This window comes from Cebus imitator, unplaced genomic scaffold, assembly GCF_001604975.1.
Source record: "Cebus imitator isolate Cc_AM_T3 unplaced genomic scaffold, Cebus_imitator-1.0 Scaffold515, whole genome shotgun sequence".
Classification (NCBI taxonomy): Eukaryota; Metazoa; Chordata; class Mammalia; order Primates; family Cebidae; genus Cebus; species Cebus imitator.
In genome coordinates this window covers 697477-720726 of record NW_016107830.1, presented here as the reverse complement: position 1 = coordinate 720726, position 23250 = coordinate 697477, and the positions used below count along the sequence as shown (strand labels likewise).

At 34.7% G+C, this 23250-nt stretch overlaps 1 protein-coding gene across 6 annotated transcripts in view; it reads left to right on the top strand.

Annotated features, from left to right (window-relative positions):
• Window positions 1-23250, top strand: part of MCTP1 (multiple C2 and transmembrane domain containing 1) — a 571324-nt gene that overhangs the window by 390028 nt on the left and 158046 nt on the right. For all 6 annotated transcript variants that reach the window (XM_017514095.2, XM_017514096.2, XM_017514093.2 and 3 more), the window contains 5 exons: window positions 4898-5000; window positions 6716-6818; window positions 7162-7263; window positions 7644-7718; window positions 9702-9821. In XM_017514095.2, coding sequence (XP_017369584.1) covers window positions 4898-5000; window positions 6716-6818; window positions 7162-7263; window positions 7644-7718; window positions 9702-9821 — 503 coding nt within the window. The remainder of the gene's footprint in view (window positions 1-4897; window positions 5001-6715; window positions 6819-7161; window positions 7264-7643; window positions 7719-9701; window positions 9822-23250) is intronic.

Genomic DNA, 23250 nt, shown 5'->3' with positions numbered 1-23250 from the left:
GATGGTAACCTTGATTATTTTTTTTAAAAAAGATTAAAATATAGTCATTTCAAACTGTGGCAACTGAGAAAATTAAACAAAAGAACCTAATTTGTGCAAGGTAGGCCTAAAATAAAAGGCCCCCATGGGTATGAATTGCTTTCCATTCTATTGAAAGCCTTCTGTGTTTTCAGACATGGCAACAAAGAGGTAGTCACTGGGTCCCCATACACACACGTTTTTATAACACATCACACCCAGCAAACTGTGCTACTTGTCAGCAGCAAAATGACCCCGGACAAAGCCCACCACTGGTGGATCAGGATTAACTCTCTATTCTGGGAGCAAGAATATCATTCAGTATCTTTTGAGTAACTTTAATGCGCAAACCAGTAGTTTGCACAAACTGAAGTCGTCCACTTGCCCACAAAACAGGTAGCAAGTGAGCAGGGGTGGTACAGACTTTCCCACAGTCCTTTATCAGTATGTCAGTGTTGCGACCTCAAAGAGCAAGGACTAAGAGTGAGAGAGAATTAGCCAGTCAGTGCACCCCATTTAATCCTTGGTGCTGTTTTGAAGATTGCCAGAAAAGACACCCATTGGAGACAATTCTGATGTTTGTTTTATTGTTGGAAGAATGGCTTTTCACCCCCAAAAAAGGATCGGGACAATAGACTATATGCTTTAAATTCTGTTATGGGTTCTGTTTTATGAGTTAGGGTAAAAGAGTCTCTTTAATGTTAATTCTCATGGGAGATTTTTAAAGATCCATAGGAAAAAATAGCCCTTAGTATTTAACTAGATTATGGATAAATATACCAGTCTTAATGTAATATTTTTATGTATCTAGTTTATAGCGGCTAGGTAACACATATCTAGGTTTTTGCATTATAGAGACTATTAAAGGGATATACAAATACATTTAAGCAAAATATTCCTAATCATAAAATGTCAGTCTATTTTTTATGTCATTGTCCTTTGCTTTTAAAAGCACTGTGATCAAGCTGTACAAGCACCATGGATCCCCAGAGTCATAGCCACTGGAAAAGTCTTCGCTTCCCTTCCTTCTTTATGTTCTAGAGTTATAGAATGACATGCCTCCTTCTCATTGCTCCTGTTGCACCCTTCACTTACCTTTATTATGGTCCTTACAGCTCTGCATCATAATTGTGTATTTACATGTCCTCGAAACTGTGCATGCCTTGAGAGCTAGACTATGTCTTAATGATACTTAAAATTCTGGGGTGAGCAGAGCAGCCACTCAATAAGTAATGAATGCTTCAAAAAGCATTCCTATTTCTCTCTAGAAAATTGTCAACATGGAAAATTGCCGTGTCCTCAAGGAACACTGATTTCTTTCCTAGCTGTCATGGCGGTTAAAGCAATCAACCTCACAGCACCCTGCCCTCACCCGGCACTGCCACCATTTCTATTTTCTATCTGAACCGAATTCTCCAGTTTCTATCATTTCTAAGGAGAAGGATTAACTCTTTTTAGCCAAAATAATGGGGCTTCAGGAAGAGCCAGTTGATACCCACAGGTCTGTTTTAGTCTTGTGACAAAAATGAGTGAGAGGGAGACAAGAGATCATATAATCTGTGTTCGCATATATTTAGGCTCTAAAAAGGTATCAGAAGCAAAATACTCTTCAATTTTGGATGCTGCCTTCATTCTTTGCACTTCTAGCCACACAGTATTGAACGAAAACTATACGGAAAACTGCTTTGTATCACTGTCTGAAACTTTGCAGAATATAGTGCACTTTAGAGACATCAACTTCATCCTAGAGTCAACCCCACAACCCAGGTACTCTCAGCAAGCAGAGCAGCCTATCATAGGGCCTAAATGGAGTGATAAAAGGATAAAAGGAAGGAATAATTAAGGAGATAATTAATGGTTAGGTCCATCACTAGTATTTCTCTGATTGGTTTTGTTTGTTTAAGTGGCAGATAATCAAGCCTGCAAAATTTAAGTCTGAAAAGCCAGTCATTTAAAACACTATTTAGCAAACCAGATAAGCATTTTAACTATGTGTAGTCACTTTGTAAAAATACAACCGTATTCCTTGCTTTTTAGTGGCAAAACTTTACAGAATTTGATGTTATACATTTACTATTATTTTGATTGAAATTACTGTTAATTTTTAATTGCCCTTGAATCATGCAGTGACAGGAAGATACTTCCTAAATAAGTCAAACATAAAATAGTGTGGAAAGACCTGATGTTGGCATCTGTTACTGATAACTGTAAAAACATAACTTTTCAGAAGGAAAAGATGAATAGAAAGTAATCGTAAATTGCCTGCCCTCTCCATAACCTACACTTTGCTCTTTGTCAGTTCTAGAGATAACTAGTCTGAGCACCTTGTTGAATGCTTGTTCTCCTTGGGAAAAAAAAAATGACTGGCTTGGCTAAGCTCAATGAATTGTTTTTCAGCATCAAATAATAATATGAAGATATATTAGATGATTAAATATTGACATCTACAAATCCTCATGATTCTCCTTTCAAAATGTAGCCAGAATCTAACGATGTCCCACCACCTAGATTATTGCAATTGCCTCCTGGCTCTTCTTCCTACCCCTCCATTGTCCTTTCTCTACCTTATTTTCCAAATAGCCACCATCAGAGCATGTCACTCCTCAATCAAATCTTTCAAAACCTCCCCGCTTAATGAGAGTTAAAGCCAAGTTTTTTCAGAGACCTGCCACTCTTTTCAGACCTCTCTGTGTCACCTACTACTGCCTCTCTAATCCCCTGCCCATTCGATCTCCCGAAAACCTTCCTCCGGCCACACTGGCTTCCTGGATATTCCTGGAAATGCCTGGCTCAGGCACTTCTCTGATCTTTCCACAGACAGTTTCTCTGGGTCATCCAAGGCTCACCTCCTTCATTTCTTTGCCTGCATGTCACTATCTTCACACAACTTTCCCTGCAGCCCTTTTAAAAATTGCATATACATACCAACACTCCCTATTACCTTTCCCATCTTTATTTTTCCCCGTAGTATTTAAGGTACTATAAAATATATTTATTGTCTGTCTGCTTCTTCAATGTAAATTCCATGAAGTAAGGGATTTTTAAAAAATTGTTTAAATTCACTGCTGTTTCCCCAACAAATAAGAACACTGCCTGGTACATGGTAAGTAATAAATATTTGTCAGTTGAGTGAACCAACCGTCAAAACATTACCCAGCTTTTCCTATGTCTGTGACCTACTAACTACCTACGACGTGGCACAGTTATTTTGAAAGGTGTTACCTAGTATCTTACATTTAACTGTATTTGGAGAACCATTTGAACCTGCCTGTTTATGCTTACATCCGAATTCTACGGGAAAAGATAAAGTTGCTGATGTGCCAAATAAAACCTATTGCAATGTGTTTTAATGCACAAAATATTTCTTTTTGAACACTATCTTTCATGCGGTGTGTGAGTTGGAAGTGAGGGTGGTAACATGTAGGCAAGAGGACAAAGAAGATTGGAGGAAAAAAGATAATACCGACCCTCACCCAGATGTACAGTTTTCACCCGACCTGTAAGAGCCGGTGCTCTTGTAGTGCTCTATTCTTTATTTAAAATTATTCTCAAGACCCAAAATTCAGAAGTTAAATTTCTGAATTTTGGGTCTTGTTAAATTATGCAGTTATCCTGGGGTATATGAGGCCACTGAAGTAACACACACATATTAAATCTCTTTCTTAATATAAAGTTAATAAATTAAAGGTGAGTCAAAGTTTGAACAGCTCATTTTAAGAATTTCAATATGGAAAGTAAATACACTGCTGTATGGGAATACATGGCTTATCTGTCACTGATAGCTAATGAATTCCTTCCCATTAAAATTTAATTGAAAATCTTCAATGATATTTAAGCTTTTGCAGAAGTGTAAACTACTGTGACTACAATTCACAATGCATTTAAAACAATTATTCTTTATCATTAAAGTTAATAATATGCACATTAACCTCTTATGTAGTCTAAATCAATATTGTGGTTTAAAAGATATGACCTCTGGACAGCTTTGTCTAAATATTGATTTCATTGTCATTTGTATAAGGTATCAAACAAATTACATGCTGCACTAATATCATTAATGCTGCCCCATAGAGCCTCTGACTTTATGGGTTCTTATAATACAGGGCATAACATTACAAAAATATTGAGGACTTCACAAAATGTAATTGCCTAAAGGATGAGATTTGAGTATGGCAGGGCAGAGTTGCTGTACATAGACTATAACTTCCAAATCCTTTATTTTCAGTGAACAGAAAAAAAAAAAGATTCTGCTCTTTAACATGCATATTAGTTGTTGATGTTTAGTTTCAAATGGTAGTTTTTTTCTGCCTCAGAGGGTCTGATTTACCTTCTTGTGATGTCATAGATATCTCAGAAGAAAGTAAGTCAATCTTGGTCCAATTAAAATATTATAATTCTGCAGTATAGTAGTTTTTCCAAAATAAACATGATTAGAAATTCCTGTTACAAGTTAATAGTGAATCAGATGAGTTGAAAAAAATATATGCCTTAGAGGAAATGGGCTGAACTTTTCAGATGGTTCTTACAGATTTCAGTAAAAACCGATTTAGAGATGGACATGCATCACATTCTCCATCATAATTGCCAGTTATAGAATTATTTTTGTTTTAAAAAATTGCAAATTGAAGTGCCAGCTATATAATTTTGTCTCTTTTATTTTTTTCAGGCTCTAAATTGCTATGAATCATAACAATTGCTAACATCAACCAGTTACATCTAGCTCTATTTTGATGGTGGTTTCTTTTTTTAATTTTTAAAATTGTACTTCACTTTTTTGTTTACTATAAAACTTTTTGCAAAAGAGATATGGTCATTATCTTGACACTGTGAACTGTGGGTGCCATTTACGCTAAAAATATTTACTGAAAATCTCTTGTAGGAAAAAGTGACCCATTTTGTGTGGTAGAACTGAACAACGATAGACTGTTAACACATACTGTCTACAAAAACCTCAATCCTGAGTGGAACAAAGTCTTCACATTGTAAGTAGGCATTGCTTTGGGCTCTGAATCCAAAACTGTTAAATTCGATTTGTTTTTGAGGGTTGTTTTTTTAAATGCGTGTTTTTATTCTTAACTGATTCACAACTCAACGCGTCTGGCCTGCCTGTGCTAGCAACAATGAATTTTCCTCCTACCTTCCTGAAAGTGAAACCTGGGGGAAAGGGTATGGCGTTTTTCTTTGTTTTCACAGACATTTTTTAAAACTGTGCTTTTATATGATTTGGCTAAGGATTTTGTTCCCATTAACTAAATCGCCATAGTGCTTCTTCCTTTTATACTTTCTATTGAAATTCTTCCCAATTGCATTGACACCAAGGAAGACAAAGCTCTATTTGTTCCATTGCTGAAATCAGCAAACAATCCAGTCTCGAATTAGGCAGATGCTTTAGTTTTGGTTCTTTTCATTTTAGCACAATGAGAATATTAAGTATTGTCCTAGATACCAAAACACCCTTTGAGTTAATTTTCCTTTTGTTTTAAAAAGTTTGTAAATCTTTTCAATCATATACTGTAAAAACTGCCAATGCTACACTATAGTAACTCCTATGTTCGGTTTTTTAAAGGGGGCTTTTGAAATGAACTCTGAACAAAGGAGAATTCTCCAAACAGAAGTACTTCTTTAAAGTTTTGTAACATACTTCTATTTTTTTGTATATGAAAAACTGTGAAATTCTTCATTAATTTATTATGTCTCTGCTTAAGAGCCGGTAACTAATCAGCTTTAACTTTCCGACCAATGTATTTTTAAGGAATTCCACATTTTTGTAAGAGATAAAAGCCTGGTCAGGAGACTTGTACTCCTGAGAAGATTGCAGGGAGTATTTTTCTCTGGAATGCATAATTGAATGAATAGGTTTGATTATTATCAAAGCCATTAATTGATTGTGCCCTGATAAAGCCTCTCCTCTCATGTGGTTGCAATTTTTCAGTAATGAATATATTCACTTTATTGTTTCCTCTTAATTCATGTTTTCTTGGTAAACAGTTTGATCAAAGAATAAATGCTGTCAACAATTTGCACTTACTTTCCAGAAACAAAAATATGAAGAGCTCACACAGTTGTTTATTAACATATGTTTTCTTTGGAACATAATGGAACACTACTTAATTTCTAAACTCCAGGGTGGTACAATAACTATATGTTACATTTTCTCCATTCTGTTTTCTGTGCTTGTGAATTTTTACTATAAATCTAACATAAACTAAGTCAATGATTTGGTGAGAGCTATAAACAAACAAGAGATGTCCTATTATTATAAAAAAGAATGATTATATAAAATATACTGTAATTCTTGTTGATATCAAATCTGGTAGTGTTTTATGTGAGGGTAATGAAAAGGTATGAATTGTGGTAATTAGAAGAAAAAGTCTAAAACCTACTGGTGCTACTTCTTGATTTTTTAAATAACTTATTCTGTGCCCATTCAGATGGGAAATTATATTTCATTAAAAAAGGATAACTTGAAATTACAACGGTGTTTAAAGTTACAGATAATAGAACCATCACTGTGGTTGACTTAGGTGCATTATGGGAAATTCTGTCAGATACCAAGCTACCTTGTATATGTGTGTATGCAAATAACATGCAAACACACACACAAAATCAGCTGGAGCTATCTAAATTTTCAAAACCATTCTTGTTCCTGTTTCCCACTGATGAAATCTTTTTTTTCTTACATATATTTATTATGCAGCAACATTAAAGATATCCATTCAGTTCTTGAAGTGACAGTTTATGATGAAGATCGGGATCGAAGTGCTGACTTTCTGGGCAAAGTTGCTATACCATTGCTGTCTGTAAGTTTTATTCACCTGACACACTGTTCTGTGTTGCTTTTCCTCATGGAAAAAAAAAAAAAAAGAAAAGAAAACTCTTAGCTCTGTGTCTGTCATTTCTCAACCAAGGTCTGTAATAAGAACACTAAAAATTTTAACATACTCAATTCACGGCCATGTTGAATCCCATGATAGTTAATTTTTCCTGACAGACTTGATCCTGGTAATGAACAGGTACTTGTCAGAATTGCCACAGTTGTTTTGGGTTCTCTGTCAGTTTCAGCAGCTGGGGGTCAAAGGTCACTGAGGGAGTGTATTCAGTGGAGACCGCGAGACAGACGGCTGTCATGTCCTTTTCCCGCAGATTCAAAATGGTGAACAGAAAGCCTACGTCTTGAAAAACAAGCAGCTGACAGGGCCAACAAAGGGGGTCATCTATCTTGAAATAGATGTGATTTTTAATGCTGTAAGTCTTAACTTTGGCTTTTTTGTACTGCTAAAGAGTTCAGTTTCATGAAAGCTTTTGTTCCTGATTTGTAGAGAATTTCTGTCATTCCTCATTTTCTCTAAACCTTGATGTATCCTGGAGAATACGCTTCTGCCACTGCCTGGCACACCCACACTTTCTGCTCTAGTTGGCGACTGCTGCTGCGGTTGTGTTCTGGCCGCTGCCTGCCGGCATAAGAAAGGGAAGTGCATGCATGTGCAACTGTATACATTTATATTTTATGAGCACAGCAGCCAGGACTTTGAAACTTTAGAGATTATTGCAAATTGAACCGCGTGAAAAACTTGTAAACATTTGTAATATATTAATCCATAACAGACACATATGTTGATGTATAGGTGAAAGCCAGCTTACGAACATTAATACCCAAAGAACAGAAGTACATTGAAGAGGAAAACAGACTCTCTAAACAGGTAAAAAAAAAAAAAAAAGCAAGAAAAGATTAATCCCTCTGGGAAGACCTGATTAGATCTGTAAAACATCTAAGTAAATTTAAATAAACTTTAAAGGTATGGAGGGGGGAAGACTAGAATTTTTGATCATCTACTTATTGAAAATGGCGCTTTCTTTTATTCTTTCTTATTCTCTCTTCCTTCCTTTCTTTAAAAGATCAAACAAGGACAATACCAAACTAATAAATTGGATGGGGGTGGTCAGAAAGGAAAGGGGATATGATAGGTGATGCATATAATGGATATGTATTAATATGTTAGCAAAAGAATGATCATTTTGAACATAAATTGCAATTTGATTGCCATGGAATGTGTAAAAAATGAGAACACCAAAAGCTGAGGTTCAAATATATGTCCAGACCACCCACAGGTATGATGCAGGTGTGTGTAAAGCGAGCCCAGCATAAGCTCTTCCCTCTAATCCAGATTCGAGGGGGCTCCATCTTCTAAGGGAAACATTACTGCTAATTAGATTTTAACTATGATCTTTCAGAAGTAAACTTTTATTATTTTTAGCTAAGAAAGTTAGAATCAGGAAATCTGATTTTTCTGTCCTGAAGGAAATTTAAGTTGAGCTTGATGTCTATTGCTTATCATTTTTAATTGGGCTTAATATCAAGTTTTTAAAAAGTGCTAAACCACCCCTTTTAAAAAACATTTACATCCAATTCACAGAGCAAAACTAAAATGTATTTGTTACAGCTAAAAAGTTCACTAAACATATTTGTGCCTTGAAATATTTCATAATTTTTATAATATTAGAAGCCTAAATATATTTTTTCTTTTAATCTAATAAATTCAGCAAAACAATGGAGTCTTTGGTTGTTTAAAGGCAGTATAGGAGTTACAAATGCAATATCTCAGCAGAAATGTAAATAAGATTTCTTCACAATTATACATAAAAGTAATAAAAGTAGTTCTTAATGTAAAGTGATGGGGCAAAGAAGGAAAAGTAATAGACAGGCTCTACTTTGCCATCGAGGAATTTCAATTTTAGCAACTTGTCAGAGCTGGCATGCACATCCATGTGTCTATATTTACACACGTATATATATTTTCCATATGACTTCAGTAAACTTTGATAACTACTTCTTTAAAATATCATATCAGCATTGAAGTATATTTGAAAATAGCAAAATATTAACTTGCAGACATACAATTATTCTAATTATTAATATAGCTATGGTATGTTTGAATCATCAAATTGTACATGAGCTATTCTTTTTTACAGTTGTAGTCATGCCTTAATTTTAAATTTTAATTTCTGATTATATCAATTTTTATATACTTGTTTTAATAAGAGATTTTGTAAAGTACTTGGTTACTATACATTTTTCCTTACTTTTAAAATTATGAAAAAAATAATTAGAAAATATAGGTTAAATTTATTGTGGTAGAGATATAGATTAGATAGATGATAGATAGATAGATAGATAGATAGAATAATAGAATGATAGTAAGAATGGAAGGAATTCCACTAAAATGGTGAAAAAATTTTGTTGTCTATAAGAAAGCAATTCTGGATAGGTTTTTCTGTCAGACCCTAAATAAACACATTCCACCTTCACTTTGAAATATCTTGAAATTAAACCATTCTATGAATCTTAAAACCACAATAAGATTTAAGAGTTTAAAATTAATAAAGGTACATAGTATGTAAGTGGAAAAAAATTAGTCTGTCAGAAATTTCTTTTTCTTGTGAACAAAGGTAGTTCAACCTACATGTTAACATTACTTTTAAAATTATATTTAGTTAAAAAAGCAGTTCTTTCCACTTTCTCAGAAATAAATTATTTAACTTGTGAGCCAAATTGTTTGGTATGTTCTTGTAACTTTACTAACTTCCTGAATCCTTGTAAGTCACAATAAGCTTGAAGAATTTTGCAGTATATCTGATGGTTTTTAGTCTTGCAAATTATAATAATATTTTCATTTTCCTTACAGCTGCTACTAAGAAACTTTATCAGAATGAAACGTTGTGTTATGGTGCTGGTAAATGCTGCGTACTACGTTAATAGTTGCTTTGATTGGGATTCACCCCCAAGGAGTCTCGCTGCTTTTGTGGTATGATCATACTGTATTACTTACATTGTTATTCATTAAATTCAGTAATCATAGCTGCATGTTTCTGTGGCTATAGTAACAGTTATGTTGATGTGGCCATTTTAAAACTCCTATTTTAAGACTTGACTGGACAGATTTGCCGTGGGCAGGAACCTGATGGATTGTACAAGGTCTGAGTCTAAGAATACATTTTCCCCCCTCAGATTTCCGGAACGCAAGACATCTCAGCCAATGTATCATTTTCTCTGTGACAGTTAAAAAGTAAAATTTTACATATTGCATAATTCCAAACCCCAATAGGACAGCCAAGAAAAGTCCTCCATGTGAAAAATAATAATAGTAATAATCTTGACCATCCTCAATTTGATTTTATTTGTTCTATGGTTATTTTTTTTCAAGATATGAAAATCATTGGTAGCAGAATGCTATAATGCTGCTTGGTTATGCTTTAACATGTGATTCAATTGGAAGTGGATATGACCTATTTAAGAGATGTTTTATTATTTCTGAGATTCTAGCTTTTAAAAAAGTCACAAGTGAGAATTCGATGGATCCAGAAAGTCCTTTAATATGTTCATCTTGTGGCCTTTTACTTTGATTATTTAAAAACTGCTGATGAGACCAACTGGCAGAGCTAGAAAATCCAAAAGAATACTTTGCTCTGAGCTTTAGCTGGGATTTTCTTCTCTCACATTATTTTGGCTTATTCAGGATTTCAGTCTGAAATTTAAGTAGAGTCGTTCTTTTGAAATCCTTTATTTTATTTTCATGTTTGTTCAAATATGAGTACCTTATGCTTCCTTATAGTTGCCAGTTTAGCAGAATACAATTTTATTATGGGGGCTTACAAGAAGAGGCTTAATTATAGTAACAAATCAACATTTTAGTATTACCATTCAAATGAGTGTATGCACATCTGTTTAGTACTTTGAGCTCTGTCTTCCTCTCAGGCCTTGTATGGGACTCTCATTAATGTCTGAGCACATGGAACAAAGAGAATGTATGTCCCTTTGTGTTGTAAGTTACCAGAAAGTTAGGCAGCCTGCTTCCCATAGACATGTTGTTGTCTCCCTAAAGAAAGCGATTGTCATTATCATTAAGTTTTAGAGGAAAAAAATCTCTCTCTCTCTCTCTCTCTCAATATTCTTTTTGTAGCTCTTTCTGATAATAAATAGATGTGGTACTGTTAAGCGAACTTTATTCTGATTTTCCCCTACCCAAGAGGCTCTTTGACATTGAGGAAAAAAGATGTTGAGTTTCTATGTCTATTTTATACTATTACTTCCAGGTTCTATAGGTGATATAACAGATGCAAAAAAAAAAAATTATCCTGAAAAGATCGTGCTGCCATTTTTGATTCACTCCTTCCAAAATCGTTTCTCACAGCTGTGTGTAAAATTTGAAAACAGAGAAATGTATATAATTGTATTATTTGTTCAGCAACATTCATTTAGAACACTTTAGCATTACAGTGTATTGTGTAAGTCTTCATAAACATCTGACTTCTGGAGGTCACTCGCGTAAAATGAAATTCAAGATGGCAGCCTTTTTTGCAATTTCCTTCTGATTCTAAAAAAAAAAAATCAGATACTGAAATTCTGACCAACTTAGGTACAATTTACATGATATGACTTGCATGTGTCCACTGTAAGGGGGTCAAACTTCCCTGGAGAAGAAATGTAATAATATTTCTCTTAGCTGATAGTCAGTGTCTGACGGGTTCAGTCCTATGAAATACAAGCTGAATGCAAGAGGCTTAAAAAAAAAAAAAAAAAAAAAAAAAGGAGTCAGGCATAATAAAGGTGGGAAAGGGCCTGGTGACACTGATGGTGAAAAAAGAGAACACAATAAGAGTACTTAGGAGAAGAACCCATAATGTTACCTGTGTTTCACTGGAAAAAGAAGCTCTGAATCACATTCTATTGAATGTGATTAAAACAACTAATAACAAAATCAAATGTCATTTCTTATACCTGCACTGGGAGTTCTATGAGAATGGGAAACCTGCCTTTTCAGCCTGGTCCTCCAACATCACCTGCAGTTTCTAGCACTTAGTAGTAAGCTCCCAGTGTAAATGGCTAACAGAATCAGTTGATCAATCTATGTACCAATCAATTAATCTAAATTTTTTTCTTATGTGTAGAAACTCATTCTTCAGTGATGCCGGATAAATAAGGATTTGCTCTAATGAAGCTAGTTATTAAATCGTGATAAACATAGCTTAGTAGTATTGTAGCAAATTTTCCCGGAATTTTCATAAACTACTTCATAATTCTTTATCAATCATTTATTCTAAGCTCTGATTAAGTTCTAACATAAAAATCTCCTTATAATGACCAAAACAACCACTAATATTTGGTAAGCACTTACTATGTGTCAGAGAACTGTTTTACATGCATTAGCCAATTTAATTTTCCCAGCAACCTGAGAAGTAGACGGTGTTAGTTTTCCATTATACAGAAGGAAGAAACTGAGGCACAGAAAGGTTAAGTAGCTTGCCCAAGGCCACACAGCAGGTATTATTTCCTTTCTAAAAGAGCTTTTAAAATATATATATATACCTTGTAATTTTAATATCACAGCAGTTCTAAACAAAAAATACTTAGGATGTTTATTCATCTTATAGATATTAACTTACATATTTAAAAATGAAATGTTTCAATGGTCTCATTGAATAACTAGAGACTTTTTAGACCAGTTTATTGAAAAGAACAGCCTTCCATTAGGAGAAGGGTATGAGCAGCACCCCGTTGTTACAGACATATTGTTCTCATCATGCCCTGTTGATGGATCACGGGTCTATTATGATATCGGTTCCACTTGGCCCACATTTTTATAAATGCAGCCACCTCACAGAGCACAGGCATTTCTATCATGTGGCTTGGTTTTAGGCCCAAGCCAGTAAACTTCATAATGTTTAAGTGCCTTTTTTCTATTCTATTTTAACTTTTCTAATTTACTTACTATCCAAAAATAAATGTAGAATAATAAAAGTGGAAAACAATTTTTTTTAATCCCTATGTCGATTAAAGTAGCACAAGAAATGCAGGCTTAGGACAGCCCCAGCTTTTAACACTACCTCTCTGCCATAGGGAAGAGTCAAAGCCAGCTGATGATATTAGAGACAGGCGTTGGTCTGGAAGGTGATGGATAAAATATAGCAGACACGTTTCTGGGCCTGTGCTTATTTTGTGTGCAGTGCATTCGGTTTTAAAATTTTACTGTGAATATTGTCTGCCTAAGAATGAACACAGACATGTGTGGTACAGAAGGCACTGCTCGTCTTTGGGAATCATCTATTGTAGACATGGAAATGTCTCATAAATTGGGCCTAATTTTCATCAGGCTCTTGACCAGACGTTTGTGTTCTTGTGGATGTCAGTGGGTGCAACGTGGGGGAAGAAAGAGTGCACATTTTCTCTTTCTTTTCAGTACTGTCATTTCTCACTGTAATGAGCACAAAAATAATTGGACAACTGAGCTATCAGTAAAAGGACACACTTCAGTGTGCGTCAAAGAATTATTTTACAGGACAAACTTTAATCTTTAAATGTGATTGTAGATAATTTGTGGTACCATCTGTCCATTTGGAATTGTTTTAGCCTTTTCTGTCGTTATACAGTAAGTGCTGCTGTGTTTAACATTAACATTTGATATTTTACACATTTAATTTCTGTTCTGCTGTGTGGTCCTTGGGGAATGGAGCGCTAGTGCTACATGAGAGAGACAAAGTATTGATCAGTTAACATTTCAGCTACATTTATGTATGTCGCAAAATTAATGAAAATGCCAGACAAAAATGTCAGAGTGCACAAAAAGGTAGAATTTAAATTTGGTACTTTAATGAAAAGTCTTAAGATGTGCATTATCAAAAATGTCCTCTTGCCTTTAAAGCACAATTCCTAACAGAATAACTAAAGGGAGACACATATTTTACTTAGAGGAACAATGAACATGAATTATGAAGGGATGTCAACTCCTCGAAGTACCTTGTGTTCCAAAAACGGCATGTTTGAATGTTTAACTGTTAGTCATAAAATACATTTCTTTCTATTCATATCTGGAGGGCTACTGGCTTCAGCCCTCTGTCCTGAGCAGCCTACGAGGCAGGTTTCCTACTGAGATTCTCTCCCTAGGTTTTCCTTGGTATTCATGTGTTCCTTTTGTGTCAAAACCAAGAATTCCCTCTACAGCAATTCATCGAAGCCACTCTGGTTCATTATTTGTTTTTTTGTCTGGGTCCTTTTCAAATGCCTGGTTTTCCTTTGCTTCCAGATAATTTGTGCTTCACCTTTATTCAATCCCCATTTTAGTAAAAGATCACTTTCAAGACAACAGCTACTCCCAGAAAGCTGGGCCATTATGCAGAAGAGAGAAAAAACAAAGATGATGTATGCAAAGAATGACATGAGGCAGCTCTGTATAGCCAAGTGATTTTTTAAAAAAATGGAGGAAGCACAGCAAAGGAGGAGGAACTGGACTTGCAGAGGCAATGGGAGTGTAATACAGGGACCAAAGACAATAGGCTCCTACAGACACCTTATCGTGTACTTCCTTCCTGTGCAGAAAGTCTACTGCTATTAAACAACATACAGACTTTTTAAAAGTTATTACAAGCCCTAAGAACACCTAACGTGGCTTTCATCATCAAGGATCAAAAAGGGAGAGTTGCTTAAGAAGAAATATCAATGTGAAAACAAAGGCTTGTCTACATCACCGGTAGTTTAAGTCTTAATATTCACATTAAGGCACAATGAAATGTAGGATAATTACACTGAACATAGTGACGGTCATTTTAAGTTTACAACAGAAATTTCTATTCTGAAAATTTAAGAGACAATAGTACTACCACACCAACGAATTATGGTTCAAGTCTATGGCAATTTTCAAATGATTTTTGTGGAAGAGTTTTTGTTGTTACTGCTACAGCTTTTTTTTTAGCGCTAGCAGAAATTGGAAATGTTTTAGATGTAAGTTTTGTTACTTTCTCCACAACTGCAAAAGAGAAATACTCCTGAAACCAAAGAAACAAGTACAAAGGCAAAATGATCTACAATTGATGGTCTTACTGTGATACTCATGAATTTCCCAAAGCTTTTGTAAATATAAACTACTAAGCCTTTTTGCCCATCTTTCTTCATATATATTTTCCCCTTGACATATATACTTACTAAGCTTACTAAGCAATACTTCCAATTTAATATATACAGATTTAGAAGCTATGTTAAACATTTTCTCACAAATGTGCAAGTAAGGGAAGAAAACTTATATACATTTCACTGATTTAAAAGAGTATGTATTTTTAAAGCTGCCCAAATTCGTTTTACAAAGTCAAGAAGTATTGACACTTAGAAGTTTCTTATGTTACAGTTTTCTTTTCAGTAAATAGATTGTGCACCCAGTTTATCTGAACATGCTAATACATCAAATTGCTACTCAAAATATGTTTTTTCCCCAAATTTATCTCAACTCCAGAGAAGAAATTTTTTTCAAATGTTGTCCAGAATTACATGAAAAAATTGTAAATTAGGTTTTCCTAAGCGTTGCCTTTCACAAGGCATTGCATATAAATTCCTGCAATTATATAAAAGACCCCCAAAGAGTATAATGTACAAGTGAGCCAGGTTTCAGGTTTGGTCACTATTGGCTAAAATCAACCCTGAATCTTAGGAAATGTAGCAAACCAGATAATAATAGAACAAAACATTTTCTCTAATCCTTTCTGAGGAGTGAGGTTCTAGTTCAGTTTGTGGGCCTATTTAATTGTGAAGTTATTTTTGTTTTGTTTTTGTATCTGCTAAACCTACAATCCAACACTTGGCTCAAATCAGTGTTTTGTTCACTTTAAATGATGCCAATGCCCTTTTTTGTTTATTTTAATAGATATCAGCAAAAGGGCTTTCTGCTCTGTGGAGGAAGATAATCACATAAGCTACAGGGTCTGCTGTTCTCTGAAAGGCGTATTTCTCCTAAATTTTATTTCACATTTACAAGAAGAATTTAATCCCTGTAGCAGGTCATACTCATGTTCTCTATGATCTCTGCTCTTCTGCCTTTGTCCTGTAACATGGGAAGTAGTAGAATGCCGTAATTTGGAAAACTTTTCTTCTGTGAGTGATTTGAGGAAAAGAAAATTATTTCATTTTTTCTCAGGTATAGTGCTATTGTGCTATGTTATACTCAAAAAATCACAAATATCACCAGCGTAACTATGATGCCATATTGAATCCAAGAATTAGCCTTCTCATGTGCCTCAGTGGTGCTATGAATGAAAGTTGAGGTAGTGGAGGACACCAAAGCCTCGGTGTGTTTTTTCTGGCTGTATGGATGCTGCCCCACTTCACTTCCAGCTTCCTTCTTGCATTACTTATCCGCTAGTTTCAGCCCCCAGACCTTTATAAGACCCTTTAAAAATTGTTACATGGTCAATATTTTATAACTGAGTTGACTAAGGATCAAAAAATTATAATAAATCAGAGATGTCTTACTGTTTGTCCTCAGATTCCTAAAGCAATGTTCTTGTCTTTTGAAGGATGTTCTACTTTCCAATTTTGATTTCAATTGTAAGGGACAGGCATGCTAAGCAAAATGGCAAGCCATATTCCATTGCAACATATTGTGATATAAAGTATTTTGCAAAGGAAAAAGTTTAAATAAATGAGCTAATTGTAGAATTTATTTTAGTAAAATGTTGTAAAGTAGGAATAATAACTCTTCTGAAGGGTTATAAATGATAACAGAGATCGCATCATTAATATGCTTATTCATTAAGTTCACTCTCCATGTGTTTTCATTCCCCTTTGTATCAGATAAAAATTAAGAAATAGGAGCAGAATGCTTTCTGTTGCCCAGTTTTCCTATTTTGACTAGGTGTGCAAATATTCTTTACAATTATGAATGTGTTAGTTAATTACCAAGTAAGAAGCTAACCTGAAATGTTAAGGAAGTTGTTCCCATTTTTCCTTTGCCCCTTCTCTTACCATCATTTAGCACATTTTAAATTGTAGTAAGAATTGGGAATAGGCACAGCAGGCAGGTTTTGCCACAGGTGGGTCTGTGAGTGACGACTCTGTGGTGCATCTTGTACTTTGCTGTGATAACAGAGGTCCAACACTCAGCAAGTGGTAACATTGAGAGATCAATAACAGAGTAGTCATCGGCTATTGGCTCAAATAGCTGAAATAATGAAGAGAAAATCAGAGAAAAACTAAGAGGCAAGGAAAGACATAAAGCATATCAAAGTTCAAATAGATATTTGGATTTGATAAATGAAAGTCAGCTCTCATTTTAAGGACAGGAGTGAAATATTTAGAGACAAAGTGTGGCCTTTATTTCATCTTAAATCAGTGTTTCTCAATATATTTTTTTTCATATTCACTCACCTAAGGAGAAAAATTTCACTTAATGAGAGAAATTAAATACTAAGGGATACGATTTTGTCAGGGGATGTTGAGCTTTAGAGGACCACAAATCATTATAACATCTAAGATTTCTGTTGCTCCCCCCCACCTCAAGAACCAATTTTTACCCCCTTGGGTGTCACATTGACCCCACTGTGAATTCATGCTCCAATTGAGGGTTAATACAAGTTCAACTACGTTTACTTTTATACTGTTGGTGGTAAAGTTTAGTTTGGATTTGCTGTATTTCACATATGATATGAATTATTCCCATAGGGAACTAGTCTGGAAAAAGAGCATTTGGTGATCTCCATACAAAATTATTAACTATATTAGAGTCCAATTAAAGGACAGGTATTTGTTTGGCTTCATAGAGATTGAAGAATTTGATCTTCCCTCTTATGCAAACCCATATGAGGGTTTCCTTTTCTGTCCCAATTCCAAGAGCACACTGTTGGTGAAGTCCAGAAGTCCACATGAATTCTGGACTAAGTAAGGTAACTTCTCTGATTATGAGGGTTTGATGGGTTTTGTGCATACATTGCCCTGTATTTATAACTAATAGTTACTCTTTATATATTTTAATGAATATTATGTCAGTGATATATACTTTCTGAGGCTCAGTTACCTATTAGATCTTCACTGGAAGTGTCGGGGAAGGGGCAAAGGATTTAGGAGAGCGATTTAAAACAGTGAAGATACTTGTTCTACTGGCTGTTCTACATGGCAAGTTACCCAGTTCACCATAGGTCAAAAAATTTTTAGTATTGTAATTTACCAACAATATGTAAATATATGATGTTTTATATCCCCTGTAGCTATATACAAATAATCCTAATGCATTTTCCATAGTTAAATCATTCTATACAGTTTCTACCAAGCATACTTGAGGCAATTCTTAAATGTTCGAAACAAGAATTTTTCATCCTGCGTTGTCATAAAATGTCAACACATTAAACAATACTTCCCTTAGTCAATTAATCTTTTTTATTGAACCTAAAGTAATAGATCACCAAGGTTAAAAGGAGTGCATTAATTATCCACAAATTAATATGCTGGTTGTATAAGAGAGGTGTTACGTTTGGAAGTGTTATTAGTAGAGTGATGGCTCGCACTCAGAGAAAATTGATTCATAAATGTAGGAGTTCAGAAAGCTACATTTTCTTTTTCTAGTTAGGCAACAACATTGAAACCTTAAAGAGCGTCAGTATATGTCTGGTTTTGTTTAAATTCTTTTTGTTTTGCTTTCATTATATTTAATTAACACAATAATTGTACATATTTATGGGGTATAGTGTGGTATTTCCATACATATATATATACAATGTGTAATGATCAAATCAGGGTAATTAGCATAACCAGCACTTCAAATATTTATCATTTCTTTGTGTTGGGAACATTCAAAATCTTCTAGCTATTTGAAAATATACAATAAATTGTTGTTAATTTTACTTACCACACACGGGTATAGAACACTGGAATATATTCCTCCTATCTAGCTATACTTTCTTATCTCTTAACCTCTGGCTCTATGCTGTCCCCCACTGCCCTTCCTAGTTAAATTCTTTTAAATAGAGTTTTGTTCTTCTATGGCAAGAACCTATTGCACACCTCGACCAGGAGGCTGGTGTTTTGAGAGGCCTATAACCTAGGTTCTACTAGTTTGACTGAGTGTGTACTTTTCCTTCATTTTTTAATTCTCAGAGTATCAGACTTCTATCACAGTTTTATTTATGTCTTGAATCTTGGCTGATATGTCGTTAAAATTGAATGTTTACCATGTAGACTCCAAACCTCCAAACAAAATGTAGAGGTCTGTTTTGTAAGACAGTCGCTTAGACTTCAAACACATTTCTCCACTATGGAAATGTCATCGATTGTGACATAGAATCACAAAGCCTACTGATCCCTTCGTAGAGTACCAGTTGTAGAATGGAGACATCACATAGATAAAGTAGATTCAGTGGAATCCTGGCTTGGTGTTCAGAATGCACCTAACCCAAACCCAGCTTCAGGATGGTGCAGCTTCCTAAGGCAAAGACAAGGAGCCTAAAGGTGGAGATTGTGTGGGCTTTGAATGGGGCAGAGGAAGTTATAGAATGGTACAACTGGAAGGGAGGTTAGAGATTATTTTACAGGACCGAAGATCATAAGAGGTAAAATGACATACTAACAGTAACTCTCCTTTTCCCCCAATAACTAGTAATGGAAGTTTGAGAGATAGCGACAATGAGAAAAAAGGTGAAGTTTGTAAGTTACATTGTCCTTAATTAAGGTGTCTGACATTGTCATGTAGAATTCTAAGCATGTAAAATTGGACTCCTTGTCCTTGATATTTCCTGGTAAGGAATGTGTTGATCTGGGAAGGCTAGAACTGCTGACTTGATGTAATGTCTGTATGCATCCTGCTTAGTGTTATTTCTGCAGTTTAAGTGATAAGTACATATCTTATGTTTGATGAACTTTCCTGTTAGTAAAAATCACATCACACTATAGCGCCATAAAACACTGCAGAGATGTGTGTATAGTAATCACGAACTCTTATAAAGAGTTCACTGTGTGTTTAAGTAAGACATATTTTAGACAAGAAATATCATTTGGCCTCCAAGTAGTATAAATGACGCTTTTCCCAAAAGTAAATGTCGACTCATTAAGAATATATTTCCCAGGTTTCAAATATATATTTTCACTGAGTTGCTTAAACAGCTTAAACTACCTATATTGATCTATATTGATTAAATGGTAGCTAAGATGAAGCTGTCCGTGGCCTAAATTTTCATTAGACTAAATAAATGCCAGGAAAAAATGTATGTATTTGAATTACTTAGAAAAACTGGTGACTCAGTTCATTGTATCACTGTCTTTCTAAATTTTCTTTAAAATTATATAGATCCAAATTATTCCAGCATAAAATTAAACAACATAATGGGGTAACATATTTCTTTACAAAGTAGTGACAGTACTGAAATAATAATTTGGGCATATTCTGAGGTACTATTTGAATTTGGAAGGTATTGCCCACTTGTTATTTAAATTATGTGAGGTATAGTTTGCTATAGATTTGGTGCACAAATTTGTTGTTATTGGAGATACTGGAGAGAAGAAAGATAAATCATCTGTATGAAATGCTTTGACGTCCTTAAGTAGAAGGACCTGTGGATAATTTAGACTTGAATAATATTTGGCCACAACAACATAGGTTTTTGTTTCTGAGAGCTACGTAGTCCTTCAAAGTTTGTATCAGTATAAAAAAGTATTTAACTTAAAATTATTATTAGATAATATTCTAGATTAAATCTAAGAGTAGGAGATAATTCACAAGAAAAAATGTTTCATCAGCGTTTGTTACAAATGCATGGCTCTCCAAAAATATACTGAAGGCATATTTAATAATACTTGAGTTCAATTTCTAATTGGCTGGACTATTTAACCTAAGTTTAAAGAACCAGAAAATACAACAGATTATAAACTGAAAAACGCCATTTGTCAGTATTTTTAATCTATGACCAGAGCCAGTGACAGGAAATAAACTCAGGCTGTTCTGCTCAAGATGCATTTCACTTGCCATTAAGAGGTCTTTACCCGTTTTCATGCACACTCAATAAAGCTGTGTTGAGTGGTTGACTTAGATGACTTCAGCGGCAAAGCTTGAAGTTACAGCTCTAATATTGTAAGAGAAACCCCCAACAGTAGTATCAGATGAAGCTGAGAATAAATGTGGTGTATGGGCATCGTAAAAGGGTGAATGGGGGATACATTTATGCCCTCCTCTATCTGCTGTGAGATCCATACATAAGATTCATACTCATTATTCTCGTCATCTTAATGAGATCAGTGTGGGAACATTTTTCCCCTTTCTCTCTTGACTGTCAGAAATGGACCACTCCATTATTTTTCCTTCCTCCCTCTGCTTTTAAGGGACTAGTTACATTTTCTTGAAAGGCCAGAAATGTTAACTGGTTGCAGCAGGCAGCCCCAGTGTGTCGCATATAAAGGCTTAAGGACTTATGGTAGAGCCACAACATTAGCCTCTCTCTTGCTCTCACTCTCTTTTTCTCCCACACATGCTTTTATTTCCTTTTAGATTTTTATTATTTGCCGTGTTTCCCAAGGTGTTTACCTAGAAAATAAAAGAAAGGATAATTTCTCCATCTTTCCTGTATAAAGTTCCTCAGTATTACCTCTGATTGCTATCCCGCTTCTCAGTGGGTTTGCTGCTGTAATTATTTTCTTACACAATCTTCCTAAACCAAGTCTGAATGCAATTAGTTCATGTGTCCATGCCATGCACATGCCCAGCCTTGAACTCAAAGAGGTAAAATTGGCAAGAGACCAACTTCTAATGCATTTTATCCTCAAATAAATTTCCAGATATGTCAAGAAACAGTGTTTACAATTAAAGCTACTAGGAGATATTTTTTAACCATGTTTGTAGATGGTGAATTTCCTTAATCCTCAAGGACAATAACCAGAAATTATGGAAATATGATTTAAGAGATCTAGGTCTATCAATGATTATATTGTAACCACACTGTTTGTGGAAATGCTCTCATTTATAGAAGAGGAATGTTAGAGGATTCCCTTTAACATGATTGAGGAATTTTAGAGTAGGCATTTTTAATATTTGCTGCCCTCTTAATTATTACTTGTTTAATGCACCACTGTTAGCACAGGGATTATGAGTTAATAAAAATGTCATAGTATTAGTGTGTAAAACACTATATAATTTTCCCCAGGTAACGATTAACAACATAAGGCTGTATTAACAATATTCTTAGTGTACAGTTCCTAAATGTATTTGATTCTCCTCTTTTAAAAAGTAATTTTATACTGAAATTCAGTAATAAAATATTTGAGAGATTTAGTTAAGCTAGTTCATGGAACCTTCTTAGGTGCATGAATTTTTTCCAGTGGTTCATTCTATTTTAAAATTAATATGAAAGTTTTAAATGTTGTTTTAACATTCACCAGATAAACCTTATTGGGATTCATAAGGAGCTTGTTTAGCTCATCATGGTGTTTGTTCAAATAGTTGAAAAATAAAATTAATAAGCCATTAGGTCATGATTACGTAATGGTTTTGTTCACATAGATAATAGATTTCCTTTTCCCTCTTTCTTCTTAAATAATGTCTTTCTGGCTTTGTTCCATGGCTGCGGCAGGCTGTTAGTATGTATCTTTATACCATCAGAATGAATGAGATATATCTGTATAAATTATTGATTCACTTGAGCTTACCTCCGTAATTCAGAGCTGAAAACTCTGGCAGCTTATCTAATAGAATGGTATAACTAGCAGACTGAAGTTACCTACCACAGCAACAATTGCCAGTTGGGGGGTCAAATGCCCTTTGACCTTTATACCTGAACACCTGCAAATTGAGCTGTGTTCCATTCAGAATTTTAAGAACAGGTTCATTGTCACAGGAAGTAGAGTTTGTTTCTTGGAGAAAATTATGCCAGTTCTAGTTCTGAATGAAAGACAAGGCCTTTATTACTCAAGGGATATTAGGGCTGACTGCTTTTTTGAGAAAACAAATTTGCTGTAACTTTATCTGTAATTTAGTCCTGAATGGGTGCAAATAGACTGCACATTGTATGGAGCAGAAAGAAGAAAATAGGGGTTTGTTAAAGCCATACAAGGGCTATGTAACCATTATATTTCCGAGGGAAGTCTTATCAGAGTTGTGGCTTATAAGGGAGAATATTTTGGTTACATCGTTAGTATCAAACACCTGTTTAGAATTTTAGTTTAGAATGACATTGGAAAGGAAATTTTTTTGTCTAAAATTGTGGATGATGAAACACCCATCTCCTGAAAGTTACTAGGTAGGCTTTGACATGGAGACTGCCTCATCCAGAAAGCACAGAAACGATTCAGGTCTCTACATGAGATTGAATGCGAGGCTTAGATCTAGTCAGACTATGCTGATTTGTTTCACTTTTATAGGAAATCAGATTCATAGCTTTATATACTATTTCCAATTAAAAAATAAATCCTGTGCAATATTATTTGCATGAGAATTCGAT